The sequence below is a fragment of the Hippopotamus amphibius genome, chromosome 7 (assembly GCF_030028045.1).
Source record: "Hippopotamus amphibius kiboko isolate mHipAmp2 chromosome 7, mHipAmp2.hap2, whole genome shotgun sequence".
NCBI classification, from domain to species: domain Eukaryota; kingdom Metazoa; phylum Chordata; class Mammalia; order Artiodactyla; family Hippopotamidae; genus Hippopotamus; species Hippopotamus amphibius.
Window position 1 is genome coordinate 5,537,807 of NC_080192.1, and position 17,569 is coordinate 5,555,375.

At 45.8% G+C, this 17,569-nt stretch overlaps 2 protein-coding genes across 2 annotated transcripts in view; one reads left to right on the plus strand and one right to left on the minus strand.

Annotated features, from left to right (window-relative positions):
- LOC130857568 (transducin-like enhancer protein 1) lies at window positions 1-7,105 on the minus strand. Its single transcript, XM_057743329.1, has 3 exons — window positions 6,976-7,105; window positions 5,400-5,533; window positions 1-1,072 (listed from the first exon to the last, which is right to left on the minus strand). The coding sequence occupies exons 1-3, from the start codon at window positions 7,103-7,105 to the stop codon at window positions 221-223; spliced, it is 1,116 nt and encodes a 371-aa protein (XP_057599312.1). The 3' UTR covers window positions 1-220.
- EFCAB6 (EF-hand calcium binding domain 6) overlaps window positions 7,104-17,569 on the plus strand; it is a 253,258-nt gene continuing 242,792 nt past the window's right edge. Inside the window, exon 1 of the mRNA XM_057743330.1 lies at window positions 7,104-7,114. Within this exon, the coding sequence (XP_057599313.1) occupies window positions 7,104-7,114 (11 nt within the window). The remainder of the gene's footprint in view (window positions 7,115-17,569) is intronic.

Consider the following 17,569-nt stretch of genomic DNA (forward strand, 5'->3'; position numbering starts at 1 on the left):
CCTCACCCCTCTGTCCACTCTGCCTCAGTGCTCCATTTGGTCTAGGTAGATAAGTGACCTTCTGTTGATGTGCTCGTCGCCTCCTCTTTGTAGACGCAAAGTAGTTTTGTGTCAAGATTTAGAAACAGGTTTTTGTTTTTAAAGTTACAACTTTTCTGTTTCTACACATTCAAAACATTTTGGCCCAATTCAACTATAAACATTAAACCACATAATGTTTTCAGTAGATGACCTCATAGACTGTAGCCTTCTTGTCCCCTGAGCCAGTGACTATGTACTTGTCATCCACAGAGATGTCACAGCTGAGCACAGACGAGGACTCTTTGGACTGGAATATACTAGCTCCATAGGGGGTCCGCCAGGCATTGAGGAGGTTGTCTTTTCCAGTACTCACAAACCATTTACCACAATAAGCAAATTTTAGGGACAGCACACAGCTCTCGTGGAGATGCAGCTGGTACTTGTCGGGTTTGTTCACGTGGAGGACCTCCACGTTGCTGCTCTCCATGCCTACGGCCAGCCACTCCCCAGTTGGGCAATAACCAAGGGAGAATATCTGGGAGGTGAAGTCGTGCTGTTGCAGCTGCCGCCCCTCGCGCAGGTCCCAGGACCGGACAGTGTTGTCCAAGCCGCCCGTCCAGAGCTTGGTGCCATCGTTAGAAATGTCAATACAGCTGGCCCTGTCCGTGTGGCCCGGGAATTGCCTCACCAGCGTCTGGTTGTGCAGGTCCCACGCGGCGATGTTGCCGTCGCTGCAGCATGAGAAACAGACCTTGGAGTCGGGGCTGATGGCCAGGGCATAGCAGGCGGGGGCTGAGGACGTCAGCTCTGCTTTGGTGTGTGGAGTGGGAACCGCCAGGTCCCAAATGGACAGAGTACTGGCTTCCCCTCCCACAATGAGAGTGCAGCCATCAGGGAGCAATTTGCAGGAACGGATGTAGTTATCCCTGTTCAGACAGTCGAGCTGAGGGACAGGGCTCTTGTTGCCGGGGTGGCTGATGTCCCAGACCTTGACGTAGCCCTTGCCCCCCGTGTACACGTGCCGTGTGGGGTTGGTGTCAATCTTGTACTGCTGCTTTGTTTAATTTGTTTCAGGCACCATTGTTATCTTTTCATCTATTTGTCTGCAGTTTTACTGTTTCTACTACTACAGCTCTTCCTGGCTAATACTTCTTGAGCACTTACTGTGTTCCAGGCACAGTTTGGGACCTCACGTTACCTTTTTTTATTTAGTGCTCACTTCCTGCATATGAAAAAGTGAAGTTATTATTTCCATTTCATAGATAAGGCAGCGGAGATGCAGAGAAGCTAAGGGACAGCAAAGCCGATAGATGGTGGCCTGTGGCTTCTGCTCCAGGACTGCCTGGTGACAGAGCCTGTGGTGTTTTTTGTTTGTTTGTTTTTGCCCCTCCACGTGGCTTGCAGGATCTTAGTTCCCTAATCAGGGATTGAACCCAGGCCCTTGGCAGTGAAAGCATGGAGTCCTAACCACTGGACTGCAAGGGAATTCCCAGAGCCTGTGCTCTTGACCAGTGCCCTCACACTCTCAGATTGATGTGTACTCCAAAAGTCCCACTGGGCTTCGAGGCGACTTGTACGAATACATACAGTGTGGTAAAGTAGGAAAGGTGCTTCAGGAGGAAAGAGAATGCTCAGATCATCTGCAGTGGTTACTACAGTTGGGCTGCAGATTTAGCTGCGAGCTGAATTTTTTTTAATTGAATGAAAGATTTTTTAATTGAATGAAAGATTCTTTACATTCTATAGTGCTTTACAGTTCTGAAAAGTTTGACACCATGATTTCATGTAATCGCATGACAACCCCTTTTCTCCTTGCCTTTTTTCCTGCCCCTCCTCCCGCCCCTCTCTCCGCCCCTCTCTCCACTGGTAACCACTCATTTGTTCTCTATATCTGTGAGTCTGCTTCTTTTTTGTTTTATTAGCTGTGAGCTTCTTGAACTCAGGAAAAAGAAAATGAAAAAGAAAAGAAAGGAAGAAAGAATTGAATTCATTTTGTCCAGGCAAATAAGGCATTTTAATTTCTTTGTAAAAAAGAAAGCGTTTCTAATGCCTCTGTCTAAAGGACATTTCTCCCGGGGTTCATCACCAAGCCCTGGATGGCCGGGGTTACTCGTGAGTGATCAGGGTGTAGGCTCAGGGTCCTCACTGCTAAGGGGGAGAATGTGGACGATCGCATCTCTGTAGGATTTTTGAAATGAAAAATTTTTGAGTAGTAGTAGTTTTCAGCAACACCTGCCGAATTTTACTTTTCTCCTGGGAATTTGTAAACGGTGTTATCCTGTCTCCTGGGTTGGTTCCAGTTGTTCATTTGCTTACTTAACAGTTATTTATTGAGCACCTGCCATATGCCAGGCCCTGTCTAGGTGTGAGGACACTGCAGCGATGGTCAGGTCACTGTCCTGATTCTCCTGGTGCCTCCACCCTGTCGTTTTCTCCCGCCAGGTGTTTCTGGACTGACTTTGGTTTGCCTGCCTCTGTTGTCCTATGAAACCTGGCGACCACGCTCAGCCCCTTACACGGTAATGGTCTCCCTGTCTTTGACCCTGGGCTCTGGCTGATTTGTCTTCCTGTGCCTTCCCAGAACCTAAAGTTAATGACAACTGTCCAGGAGTAAGCACAGCCTGCTGCGTGTCAGGCTCTTTACATACATTATCTGGGCCCTGCCACGACCTTCAGAGTGTGGCGTGGAACTGTCACGGGTCACTTGCCCCGTGAGAACCTGGTGGAAGCCATGTATCCTCTCTCTAGAGAAATCACCTCACACACACTTTGGCATTTAATCTCAGAGAGTTTGAAGATCTAAAAATGCCATTGTCCCTAGATTCCAGGTTAAGAGTACTTGCTTTAAAGAGAGGTATTGTCTCCACTTTGCAAATGAGGAGATTGGGTCAGGAGGTTAATTAACTTGCAAGTTTGCATGGTAGTTAGTGGAACCAGTTTCACTCCATGTCTTCTTGACTCCAAACCCTTAGTTTTTCCCACCGTCGAAAAGTACAGATGCTCAGTAAATGAGTAAGTGGGTGTATGGAAGGTCTAAAAAGGGAGCTTTAAAGTGTATGTGCCCCCAAATATGACAAAACATCCATCTGATATCAGAATAGACAAGGAGATTTTTCTCAAGCATTTGGATTTAACTGCCAAAATCTTTTGTGTTGCTCGCAACTTTTTCCAGTTTTGTCAAGTGATAATTTTCCCCCCATGATACCAGTTCCAACAGTTTTTGCTTCTGATGCCATTTCTGTTTGGCTGTGCACATTTCTTGCTCTTGTGTTGAATTATGTTTTTTCTGGATGCCAAGACAGATGGATGGCACTTTTGTTGTGATTCTGATATAAATAGCATCTGTTAAAAACTGGACATCAATACTTATCTGGCAGATAAACAAATATATCAGTGAAATAGCCCTCTAATCGTGTTTTTGCCTGTGGTTAATAAGTGCATCTGATGGTCTGTGACTTGGTGCTTGTTTGGGGGGCATGGTTTTATTATCCTTGCTGATTTCTGCCTTCCCTGACAAGTTTTGATGCCATCGTATTCATCAGTGTCTTAGAATTCTCTTTGTTTAGAAAACCTAAACTGAGGATGTGCGAAGCCAGGGGTGACCTCAAGAACCCTCACACTGCCTCACTCATGCTCAGGATATTGTTTAGCTTTCAAGATCAAGGGTAAAATTAGCCCAGGCTCCTTACCCTCACACTGTTAGTTGTTGATAGCTGTGGTCCATTGAGGACAAGATGAACAGAGTGCTGCCTGCGTGCCAGGCCCCGTGGTAGGTGCTGAGTGCAGGAAGGTGAGTGCAGCTGGTTCTCTCCACTGCAGGGGCTCACTGACTGGCAGGGCCCAAAGATAAACAGCCAAGAGAAATGTCTGGAAGCAGAGCATCAAAGTGAAGGTAGAGGTGGGGCTAGAGGGGTGAACTGGAGGTGTTAATACTTTATACCTGACGTCCCGCACCCTAGCAAAGTAATGTAAATATGACCTTTTTGTCCTTTTCTTTATTAAATAAAACAATTGGCAAAGAAGACTATAAGACAGGTTCTCTGTAACGGCATGGTTAGTTTTTTAAATTTTAAATTTTAATTTTTATTTTATTATTTTTAATTGAAGTGTAGTTGATTAGCAATGTTGTCTTAGTTTCAGGTATACAGCAGAATGATTCAGTTATACATATACATCTGTTCTTTTTCAGGTTCTTTTCTGTTAAAGGTTATTACAAGATATTGAATATAGTTCCTGTGCTATACAATAGGACCTTGTTTATCTGTTTTATACATAGTAGTGTATATCTGCTAATCTCAAACTCCTAATTTATCCCCCCCTTTCTCCTTTGATAACCATAAGTTTGCTGTCTATGTCTGTGAGTCTGTTTATGTTTTGTAAATAAGTTCATCTGTATGATTTTTTTAAAGTTTCCACATGTGAGTGATATCATGTGATGTTTGTCTCTGTCTGGCTTACTTGGCTTAGTATGATCATCTCTAGGTCAAGCCATGTTGCTGCAAATGGCCTGATTTCATTTTTTTTTTTTTTATGGCTGAGTAGTAATCCATTGTATATATACACCACATCTCCTTTATCCATTCATCTGTTGATGGCGGTTTAGGTTGCTTCCATGTCTTGACTATTGTAAATAGTGCTTCTGTGAACATTGGGGTGCATGTATCTTTCCGAATTGGAATTTTGGTCTTTTCTGGATATGTGAGGTATGATTAGTTTTAAGGAGGATAGGAAGGCCTCGTGAAGGAGGGGACTATAGGCTATACCCTCAGTCTTGAAAGATGAAATGTGGTGGAAAAGGAGGAAGGAAATTCTACCAAAAGCATGAACGAGTACACAGAAGTGAGGCGTCTACATGGTATATTTGTTCGGATTCTGTGTAAAAATGCAGCAGGTATGGAGCTGTGGTGTCTGGAAGAGTCTCCTGGGGCCAGGTTATTATCAATGTGAATGGTCTTATATCCCATAATTAGGAGTTTGACTTCAGTCTGTACACCCTGGAGAAGTAGTACAAGTACATGTTTTTGGTTTTTTTTAGTTTTAAAAAATGTAGATTCACAAAAAAGTTGTAGAATTAGTACAGAGATCCTGTGTGCCCCCAACTTCCCGCAGTGGTAACATCTTATAGGATAACCGTGGTCCACTTAGCACACCAGGGGACTGCCATTGCTGCGCTACTAGTAACAAGTGTAGACTATTCAGATTTCACCAGTTTTGACAGGCACTCATCTTTTTTCTTGGTGCATAGTCCTGTGAAATTTTAACACATGCGTAGTTTTGCCTTGCACGTTTTTAAGCCAGGGAGTAACATAACTGTGTCTGTGCTTTAGAAAGATAAATCCTGGCAACAGAGGAGGATGGATTAGAGGGGAGTTGGAGACCCGGATGCGCTTTAAGGGGCTGTTTCTGGAATCCAGATGAGTGAGGACAAACACGGGTAGTGACATGATGGATGGAGAGGGCAGGGGGTCGAGGTAAGAGGTGTTGTCCAGGTAACGTTGACAGGACTTGCCGACTGCTTAGAAGGAGGGCCAGAGGCCTGAGTTGCAGAGCAAGAAGCAGGCCTGGGACACCATTCAGGACTTTGGTCAGTTTTCTAAGGGCAGTAGGAAGCAACTGGAGTTTTTAAAGCAGGGAAGTAACATGAAGAGGTCAGCGTTTTAGCATGGTGGTTCTGGCTGGTGTGAGGAAAGTGGAGGGGACCACAGTGGTGTGTGTGTGGTTGTGGGATGTGTGTGGGTGTGTATGGTGTGTGTGCGTGTGGTGTGTATGGTGTGTTGTGTGTGTGTGGTGTGGTGGGTGTGTGTGGTGTGTTGTGTGTGTGTGGTGTATGGTGTGGTGTGTGGTGTGTATGGTGTGTGTGTGGTGTGTATGGCATGGTGTGTGGGTGTGTGGGTGTATGTGGTGTGTTTGTGTGTGGTGTATATGGTGTGTGTGGTGTGTATGGTGTGGTGTGTGTGTGGTGTGTATGGTGTGTGTGTGGTGTGTATGGTGTGGTGTATGGTGTGTATGGTGTGGTGTGTGGTGTGTATGGTATGTGTGTGTGGTGCGTATGGTGTGGTGTGTGGATGTGGTGTGTATGGTGTGGTGTGTGGATGTGGTGTGTGTGGTGTGTATGGTGTGGTGTGTGGGTGTGCTGTGTATGGTGTGTGTGGTGTGTATGGTGTGGTGTGTGGGTGTGGTGTGTGTGGTGTGTGTGTGTGGTGTGTATGGTGTGGTGTGTGTGTGGTGTCTATGGTGTGTGGGTGTTTGTGGTGTGTATGGTGTGGTGTGTATGGTGTGTGTATGGTGTGATGTGTGGGTGTGATGTGTATGGTGTGTGTGTTTGTGGTATGTATGGTGTGGTGTGGGTGTGGTGTGTGTATGATGTATGTGGGTGTGATGTGTATGGTGTGTGTGTGTGGTGTGTATGATGTGGTGTGTGGTGTGTATGGTGTGTTGTGTGGTGTGTATGCTGTGGTGTGTGGTGTGTATAGTGTGGTGTGTGGGTGTGGTGTGTATGGTGTGTGTGGGTGTGGTGTGTATGGTGTGGTGTGTATGGTGTGTGTGTGTGGGTTGTTTTGTGTGTGGGGGTGTGGTTGGGGTATACGTGTGGTTGTGCTGTGTGCGTGGTGTGTGTGTGGTGTGTATGTGTGTGTGTTCGAGTTACGAGAAGAGAAGTGGTGCTCATGGTGTTGACATGAAATATCTCCCCCTGAGAAACCGGCAGTTTAGTGTGAAATTCACGTGAAGGACCCGCGTGAGGTTTTGGACACAGTTCTCCAGTAACTTGCAAAGTCGCGGGATTGTTTTGCAGACCCAGAGGCGCTGTTCCCGTGGCTTGATTAACTAAACGAGAACATCCGTCTAACCCCACCGCTCTCCTACTTTTCAGAACTCTCAAATTCAGAAATAGTTAATCTTGAAGGAAATGAAACAAAATAGCACCGAAACAAATAGTGCCCCGGTCAGCAGCACCGCACGGAGCAGTGCCAGGGCCAGGCAAGCGCGTCTCTTTCCCCAGCGCCTGTGCCAGCCGCCGGCTCAGAGGCACGCGGCGGGCGCACGGCGCAGTGCTGCGCGGCCAGTGCCGCTGGTGCACGATCATGTCCGTCTGGTCTGTGTCAGGTGTTCACGCAGCAGGCGTGCGCTCAGTGCTGACGCTGGTGCCGAGGGTGTCTAGGAACTTACCAGCAAGCAGCGGTTAGACATTTTAAAGTCGAATGTCCTTGGTTCGGTGCTGAACGTGACCACAGGGGTTGGCCGGCTACGGTGAACTGGGAAAATGCTTCCCCGCGTGCACTGGACAGTGCAGGTCCACGTGTCCGGCTGTAGGTGGCAGCAGCCGCACGACTTCCCGTTCCTGAACTCGCGCTGGGAAACAGTGGCATCTTCCCTCTGCCAGCATCCGAGGACTTGCTGGGCCGGGCTGCGCTATAAATAGGAGGCGTTCAACACCCCTGGCCTGCTTGCAGCCGCGGGGAGGGCACGATGGATTCCAGCGATTACATTTTAAAGGGCTGCCGGTGAAACCGCGTTGGAGCTGGGAACAGCTGCTTGGCAGCCGAAGTGTGGTCAGCTTCTCTGACACAACTTGTGTTTCTGTTGCCTGTTGCTGTATCTGTCATGACATTAAATGTGGTGATGAGTCTGAAAATACTCATTAGGTAAGAGTGAATTTCTGAGACACTTTCTGAAATTAGATTTTCATGTCCATGACAGAGAAGGCACATTACAAACAGAATGAAATAAGCCTGTTTTTAAGGATCTGTGTTCGGGGCAGCAAGGCATTCATGCTGATATAAATGACCCCCAAACACTGACACTCAGTTCCCTTAAGCTCAGTAAGCGTTAGTTTTTGGACCACCGTCATCAGATGTGGTCCCTGCTCTCGCAGCACTGATGGCCTAACAGGGAGCATAGACATCGAGCAGTCTTAAGGGTCATGGGTGTTAACTGAGAACACCTTTGACCCTGGTCCCTAGTTCTCAGTACAGGGGATGAGAGTGAGCGATCACGGATGATGCTGAGACGTTTACGTTGGGCGGCCGAAGAGAGAGTGACGACCCTAAGCAAGATCCAGGAGTGGCAGGGTGTGCAGGGGTGTGTGCGTGTGCAGGGTGTGTGCAGGGTGTGTGTGTGGGGGGGGATGTGTGCGGGGTGTGAGTGCATGGGGTGTGTGTGTGCGCGGTGTGTGTGTGCATGCGTGTGCATGTTTTGGAAGGAAAGTACTGTTCGAATGATGGGGCTGTGAAAATCCTTCCTTCATTAATTTGGTAAATACTTTCGGAGCTCCAGGGATGGGCTGGGTACTCCGGAGCAGGGGGTACGGTAGTGTAAAAACACTTTTATTTCATGGAGCCTATAATCGAATGTATAATTTCCCAAATGAAAGTATAATTAGCTATTGAGGTGAGTGCAGTGCAGGGGAAGGACAGGCTGTGATGAGCGACTCTACCAAGGGGATGCAGGGAAGGCGAGCAGGGGGCCGTCGCTAAGGAGGCGATGGCCACACGCGGGTGTGGGGGTGAGAGGAGTCAGCTGGGGAAGGAGCAGGGGAGGATCTGGGCAGAGGGGCCCAGGGGGCCATGGGACGCAGGTGGGGAGATTGACAGGGGCAGGAACTGGGTCGTGTGCTGCCCGGTAGGCCCCGGCAGGCATGTTGTATGTAACACGCTGTGATACATTTATTAGAGCAGTTCAAGATCAGCGTCAGCGCCATCGTGACGTTGCTGTTTTTGTCTGCAAGACGAGGCCCTGCGGACCCCATCTACCTGTGAAAATATGTTTTTATATCATTGTATTTATATAGTGTATACCCGCCCGTACCTTTTCTCTTAACATTGTCCTAAACATGTTTTTCTGTTTTGACATAGTCTATATCATTATTTATAATAGTGGTAAATAATTACCCAATCAGACTTTGAGAGATTTGTGTTATATTTTGAGTTTGATTTCTGAGCTGGTGTGGCTGGGTCTTGTAGTGTGTGTGGGTAGACTTGAAATTTACGCTGCAGGAGGTGTATGTGAAAGCAAGCTTCAGGAGGAAGATGGGAGCCTTCCGGGGGAGGGGGGGGTTGAGGAGACCCTGACGTAGGAGGAGACCCCGGGTGCAGGAAGGCTGAGGCTCCGACACGCGGGCCCGCTGGCTGGGGAGGAGGTCAGTTTATAACCAGGGATTTTTCCGCTAAATTGAATTCAGATGTCTGGCTAAATTGTTTTTTACGATACCCTATCATTTGGAATATATTTGTAAATCAACTTGCATTCATATGATTTCTATGTTTAGAACAGTAGACGAGGGGTTGCCAGTGGATTCTAAGATCTTAAGGGAGTGTGAGATCCAGATGGAGGAGGTGTCACGAACCCCAGAATCCTAATGTTGGATCAGATATTTATGTCGATGACTCGTTTTTAATCTTCTACGTGTTCTTTTGAGTAGCTTGCAGAATTGTTAGACTGTTCTGCACATGTGAGGTGCCCATTCTTGAGAACTGACAGGTTTTCTTATTGCTCTGTTAATATGTGCAGACGTCACTGTTCTCCACACGTTTAGGTGAGCCCACACACATACCACTCACATGTGCCTGGGCAAGTGCACACACGCGTGCCCCTGGCTCAGCTGGGCAAAAAGTCTAGGATTAAATTTCAGGCGACTTTGGGACTTGGCCTCATGAGTAAATTTGGTTTTCCCCTCTGCTGTTTCATTTCTCAGCCTCTAAAAATATGGATAATGTTATCTAACTCACAAGGCTGACGGTTAACCATCGGCCAGCACAGTAGGTTATTGTGAGCTGTCGCTCGTAGAATCACCTAATGCAGCGTGTGCTGGTCTTTTAACTTCATTTTCATATCAAGCCGGGAACTTTACACATAAGCCCCCTTAAAAACTATAGACTCATACTTAGAAATCAGCTTCAGGTTCTTCTGAAGCAGTGGTCCCAGCTTGTGAGCACACAGATGGCTGGGCCCCCACCCCCGAGTTTCAGGTTGGTTGGTCTGGGTGGAGCCTGAGAATTTGCATTTCTAAAAAGGGCCCAGGTGATGCTGATATTGCTGGTTCGGGGACCACATTTTAAGAACCACTGTTTTAAAGCTGCATGTCTGCTTCAGTAGCCTTTTAAAACTAATTTTTTTAAAATGGAAAATAAGTGCATGTAGAAAATAATGATGTTCGTAACAGTAGAAAACCATGTTATGTCTGCTTGAGGAATCTAAAAATGGAATAATAGCTCCTGTCCCCTTGAGATGAACTGATAAGGACGTCTCTTGGGCAAAATCTTTAACCACTGAGATGGGGTGATGTAGTTCACACTCTCATCAACTCTAGGAAGACAGATGTCACTGAGTTTCTTCAAGCTCCATTAGGGTAGTTAGATATGCTGTGGGGGTACCTTGTTCCTGATCTTTTAAACATGTGCCATTTTCTTTAAATCCTGAGTTAGGTCTCGAGCTCCTGGGGGCCCAGACAGGTCATACTTTTCCTTCTGTTCCTCCACTCCCGCTAATGTGTGGCCTGCAGCATGTGCTGAAGAACGGATGGCGGAGGGCAGAGTCGGTTGGAAAATGCTTACTCCAAGAATGATTAGGTGGGACACCCAACTAAGCTTGTTTGCAGAGCGATCCTGATCTGGCTCTTTGGAAGATTCGTGTCATAGTTGAAGTCTCGCTAGCTTTTATGATCCTGCAGTTGGTAGAAATCAGAACTGGAGGAGACCCAACAGGTCACCCAGACCCTGTTCCCGCTGGAAGAGGAGAAGTCCCTGCGGTGTGCTCAGCAGCATTAGCAGGAGTTACTTTTCACATGATTACTATTTTTTTTTCATGCTGTCTTCAGGTGTTTCTTGAGTTGAATCACTTTGTGTTCAAGTAATAAAATGCACAACAGGCAGCGCATTTCTGGGTGATTATCTCACTCCTCAGGTGGTGTAATAAGGCACAAGGCCAAAGCCCTGGCATGCCTCATTGTTACTAGGAAGGGAATTTATGGATAAAATAAAGAAAGTGGTCGTCTGCATCAGCACTAACCCCAACGGGGAACGCACTTATGGCAGGGCCCCACCCCCGTGCTTGGAGAGCAGGTCAGGCAGGAGACCGGGCCCTTAACCGTGTGGGCAGCAGTGGTTAAGGTGGGGGCAGAGATGCGCCACTGCCTTCAAGGAGCTTGTTGTTACTTTTGCTAAAAGCAGCAGGAAAGCCATGGCCGTGGACAACAACACAAACTTGATACCTGGGAAGAGCTCATCTCTGGACCCAGCTTGGGGTTTAACCTTGTGTGCCTGAACCCAGTTCCTCAGCTATGAAATGGGAAGAGCAGTAAGTGATTGGGCCTGGGAAGGGTTAAACGATGAGTTTTTCATAAATCTTAAGTGGCATTTCTGGGCTCAAAGTAAGTCCCTATTAAATGGTAATTGGATCAGAATAATTTTTTTCCCTTCTGAAAATTCTTCAAGCTTGAGTCCTTTGTCTGCTCCCCAGTCTCGTCCAGTTACCTCACCCGATGGTCCCCGCTGTCCTTGCTGTTCCTTCCTGAGCACCATGTGCCGTGTCATTGCTTCCTCACACTCACCCTCACCTTGCCATATCACACGTGCTTTTCAAAACTCTGACCCAAGTTATACCCAACTCAGTGGCCTCGCCGTGCAGCTGAAGGTGGCTGGAGAAGCACGGCACCCCCACCAGCACTGGCCCGCGAGTTCCTGCCCACAGGCCACGGGCGGGCTCCCAGAGCTCCTGGCAGTTGTGCTACTTCTCCTGCTCGCCTTCCCTTCTGGACACCCTTTTCATTCTGCATCCTCTCCCCTCAATCCCGAGTCACCTGTCTCCATCCTCACTTGCTGCTGGTGACCCGACTTCCCATTCACTGAGAGAAGAGACACCAGCAGAAGGGAGCTGACACGCACCCTCCTCTCTGCGTCCGTTCACACACTCTCCATTCTCCTTGTCACGAGGCATGAACCATCTGTGCGCCGAGAAGAGGCTTGGCCACAAGAGGAGATCCTGTCCCTGAAGGCCAACCTGTGGGGACCAGCCACTCTGTCCCTGCTCTCCTGCTTCATCCGTCTTGGCCCTGAGGCTGGGTTGCGATCACGAGTGTTCAAAAGTATTGCTGATTCTCCAGTGTTAAAGCCAGTGCTCTCCTGAACCCCATCCCTCCTTCAGTTCCCACCTTGCTGCTTTACAGCAGAGTTCCTTGAAACAGGTGTCTCAATCTGCTGTCACTGATTCCTCTCTGAGTTTATCTGAACTCACTTAGACAGGCTTCCTCCCAACCACCTAGTTCCACCAGTATAGCTACTATTAGGGTCATGGGTGGTTTCCGCCTGGCTTAACCCAAAGGGCAGTCCTTGGTCTTCATCTCATATGATTACCCCTGTAACCTTGGACACACAGCATCACCCCTTCCTCCTCCGGTTTCCTGGACACTCCAGTCCCCTGGTTTTTCTCCTCTCACACTGGTCGCTTCCTCAGCCTCCTTTGCTGTTTCCTCCTCATCTCCCTGAGCTCTGAATGTCGACACACCCCAGGGCTCGGCCCTGGCAGCTTTTCGGACACCTGCTTTCCTGGTGGGCTGATCTGATATCAAGCCTTTATATACATTGTCTGCTGACGATCCGCAGACTTCTGTCTTCATCCTTCGTATATCCAACTGCCTATGCAGTATCTCCACTGGGCTGCCGGGTGAGCATCTCAACTGCAGTATGTGCAGAAGGAGTTCTTGGTCTTCCCCTCCACACCTGACCACCTGTGGTCTCACCCATCTCAGTTAATAGCCGTTCAGTCCATCCTTCCTCTTGCGTGCCGGATCAAATCTGTAAGGGAATACATCGGCTCTTCCTTCACAGTGTGTCTGGAATCAGATCATTTCTCAACACTTTCCCCAAAAGCATCCTGGTCCAAGCCACACCTTCTCTTGCGTGGATGATTGCAGTAGACTTGTAATTGGTCTTCCTGTTTCCTCTCTTGCCTCTGTAGGTCTGTTCTTGACATACAGCCAGAGGGGCCCTTCAAATGCGAAGGCCAGGTCGCAACCCCGTTTATAACCCTCTTCTCCATGCGCAGCCCTCCAGCGGCGTCACACGTCTCTCCTAGGGTTTTCCTCCATTGGCCTCCTGCTGCCTCTTTGTCCTCCTAATGGCATTGTTCCCTTTCTGGTTTCCTTCAGATCTGTGCTCAGTGTCACCTATTTTCCTCCTCTGCTCCGCATATCTCCACACCACTTACTCATGTGTATAATTTACTTATTTTATTTATTGTATGTCTTCCGTTACTAGAATCTAAGGTCCATGAGGTCCATGATTTTGCCAGTTTTGTTCATTGACCCCTAGGCTTCTGGGAGCTTAATAAACACGTTTTGACCGTATGAACACGTACCAAGGCATGTTCTTCTGGAAGTTTACCTGTGCTGTGATTCTAGGTTTCATTTCCGTTAAATGTGTCTCGCTGAAGAAGGATGTGTGTGGGACTCTGCTGAGGCTCCCAGCCTCACACGGCATCAGCCGTAGTACGGTCCCTGCCCACAGGGACCTGCCTGCGGACGGTGGAAGATGAGGCAGTTCCGAACTGAAACCATGCCAGGCAGTCAGGGCTGCCCAAAGAGAGGAAGCAGAGCACTGGCCATATTGTGGATTTCCTGTACATGCACAAGTTCCAATTCATTTCTTCAACCCTGTAAACTTGAGGTTCTTCAGATCAAGTGCTTTAGAGGTGTTGCCTAGCCTGATTCTTTATACTTGTATAGTGCCTTGCACAGCCATCTATTTTTGAATATTATTAATTATGCACTTGCGTTTAAATGTGAAGCCCAGTAGTAAAACATTTTTTTTTTTTTGCTGAGAAGAATAGCCAAGTTAGGAACCTCAGACGATTGATGGCTATAAAAGGTCCTTGTAGAGCTGGAACTTAGGCTTCCTGATTCACTTGAGGCAAGGGAGAGTTTTGTTTCTTGCTCTTATGCTGAGAGTGGTCAGAAAGGAATGAGTCAAAAATGTGCCCTGCTTTTTGAAATGCCAATAAGCCACAGACTGGCAGAGTCTGTGAGTTATAAATTCATAAATGCATGTGGTAGCGTGGTGACCACTGAGCGCTAGGGCCTTCTGCTGGCAGGCGGGGGTGGGGGGCATGGCTAGGTTCGTTCTAACAGTGGGGGTGTGAGCCTCAGGGGGACCCACAGTGCCCAGGATAAACAGGACACCCCTGGGTCCGTCTCTGGGATACATCTGGCTTTGTGTCTGGCTTTGGCCTTGCTTCCTCTAAGCTCTTTTAATCACATTCTCAATAACTACCAAGTAAACATATTACCTTAAAAATTATTGAGAAGGCCCCCTCATTGCCACAGGTGCCCAGGGCAGCAGCTTCTCTCTGCCCAAGTGCTGCTCCTGCTTCTCTCCTCCTCCCTCTGTCTCTCCTCCTTCCCCTCCTTTTTCTTTCTAATTCTGATATTATTCACATACCATAAAATAAATCCTTTTAAAGTATACAGTTTCGTGGCTTTTAGCATATTCACAGTTGTGACCGTCACCATCACCTAACTTTTGTCACCCCCCAAAGAAAACCCCATACCCAGTAGCAGTCCTGTTTCCCCCTTCCTCCAGCCCCTGGCAACCACTAATCTACTTTCTGTTTCTACAGATTAACTTATTCTGTATGTTTTATGTCAATTGAATCATATAGTGTATGGTCTTTGGGGTCTGCCTTAGCATCATGTTTTCAGGATTCATTTGTGTTGTAGCATGAGTCATTGTTTCCTGATTCCTTTTTATGGCTGAATTCTATATAGTCCCCTGAATGAATAGACAGTTTTCATTGATCCATTTGCCAATTTTGGACCTCTGGGTTGTTTCCACTTTTTGGCCATTGTGGGTACGCTGCTATGAACATTTGTGTACAAGTTTTTGTGTGGACATTAGTTTTCAGTTCCCTTCACTATATACCTGGGAGTAAAACTGCTGGGTCAAATGTTAACTCTGTGTTTAACATTTTGAGATACTGACAGCCTATTTCCAAAGCTGCTGTACCATTTTGCATTCCTACCAGCAATGTATGAGGGTTCCAATATCTCTACATCCTCACCAATACTTGTTATTGTTTGTTTCTTTGATTATAGCCATTCTAGTGGGTGTAAAGCGATAGCTTATTGTGGTTCTGATTTGTATTTTCCTAATGACTTGTGATATTGAGCATTTTTTCATGTTCTTGCTGGCAATTTGTATATACCTTCTTGGGAGGAATGTCTGTTCAGATCCTTTGCCCATTGTTAAATTGGGTTATTTGCCTTTTTATTATTGAATTGAAAGAGTTTTTGATATGTTCTACATAGTAACTTCTTATCAGATATATGACTGACAAATAATTGGTTCCATTCTGTGGGTTGTCTTTCTCTTTCTTGATAGAGTCCTTTGATGCACAAAATTTTTAATTTAACATTCCTTTTTTGGTTGCTTGTATTTTTGATGTCATATATGAGATATCACATAATCCCAAGTCACAAAGATTTACTCCTGTGTTTTCTCCTGAGAATTTTATATTTTCAACTCTTAAATGTAGGTCTTTGGTTGATTTTGAGTTAATTTTTTGTATATGGTATGAAGTGGGGGTCCAGTTTCGTTCTTTTGCATGTGGATGTGCAGTTGTCCCACCACCATGTGTTGAAAGGACTATTCTTTCTGCATTGAATGACCCTGCAGCCCTTGTCAAAAATCAATTAATACCACCTGTAAGGGTTTGTTCCCAGGCTTTCCATTCTATTCCATTGATCTATATGTCTGTCCTCCTGCCAGCACCACAGCACCACACTGTCTTGACTACTGTTGCTTTGTAGTAAATTTTGAAATCAGGAGGTATAAGTCCTGTAACTTTGTACTTATTTTTTAAAAATTGTTTTGGCTACACTGAATCTCTTAAATTTCTCTATGAATTTTAGGCTAAACTTGTCAATTTCAGCAAAGAAGGCCACTGAGATTTTGATGAGCATTAAATTGAATCTGGAGATCAATTTGAGGAGTACTGTAATCTTATCCATAAACATGGGATGTCTTTCCACTTATTCAGATCTTCTTTAATTTCTTTTCAAAGATATTTTGTATTTTCAGTGTACAAATTGTGCACTTTTTATTGTTTATTCTTAAGTATTTTATTCTTTTTAATACTATTGTAAATGCAATTGTCTTCTTAATTTTATTTTCAGAGTGGTCATTGTAGTTGTGTAGAATTACAGTTGATTTTTATGTATATGTATATATATATTTTAATTTTTAAATGATTTTTGTATATTGATCTTGTATCCTGCACCTTTCTGAACTTATTATTTCAAATAGGGGTGTGTGTGTGTGTGTGTGTGTGTGTGTGTGTATTCCCAAGGATTTTACATGTACGAAGTCATATTATCAGCAAATAGAGATGGTTTTACTTATTAGTCTCCAATCTGGATACCTTTTATTTCTTTTCTTGCCTAATTGCCCTTGCTAGAACCTTCAGTACAATGTTGAATAGACATCCTTGTCTAGTTCCTGATCTTAGGGGGAAACTTTTATCCTTTATTCTTTTATCATCACGTATGATGTTAGCTATTGGTTTTCATTGATGCTGTTTGTCAGGTCAAGGAAGTTCCCTTATATTTCTAGTTTGTTGAGTGTTTCACAAAATCCTACCCCATGAAAGGTGCAGGATTTTATGAAATGCTTTTTCAGCATCCATTGAGGTGATCGTTGTCTTTTCTTGATTCTATTAATGTGGTATGTATTACATTGATTTAAAAAAAAAACTCTTTATTGGAATATAATTGCTTTACACTCTTGTACCAGTTTTTGAGGTACACCAAAGTGAATCAGCTATATTTATACATATATCCCCATATGCCCTCCCTCCCACGACTCCCTCCCACCCTCCCTGTCCTGGCCCCCTAAGGCATCACCCATCATCGAGTTGATCTCCCTTTGTTATACAGCAGCTTCCCACTAGGTATCTATTTTACAGTTGATAGTGTATATATATGTCTATGCTACTCTCTCACTTCGTCCCAGCTTCCCCTCACCCCCTGCCCCCCCAACCCCGTGTCCTCCAGTACATTCTCTGCATTTGCATCCTTAATCTTGCCCTGTCACTGGATTCATAAGTATCATTTTTTTTTTTTTTTTTTAGATTCTGTGTATATGGGTTAGCATACAATGTTTGTTACTTCACTTTGTATGACAGACTCTAGGTCTATCCACCTCATTACATATAGCTCCATTTCATTCCTTTTTATGGCTGAGTAACATTCCATTGTATATATGTGCCACATCTTCTTTATCCATGCATCTGTTGATGGGCATTTAGGTTGCTTCCATGTCCTGGCTATTGTAAATAGTGCTGCAATAAACATTATGGTACATGTTTCTTTTTGGATTATGGTTTTCTCTGGGTATATGCCCAGTAGTGGGATTACTGGATCATACGGTAGTTCTATTTTTAGTTTTTTAAGGAACCTCCATACTCTTTTCCCTAGTGGCTGTGCCAATTTACATTCCCACCAACAGTGCAGGAGAGTTCCCTTTTCTCCACATCCTCTCCAACATTTATTGTTTCTAGATTT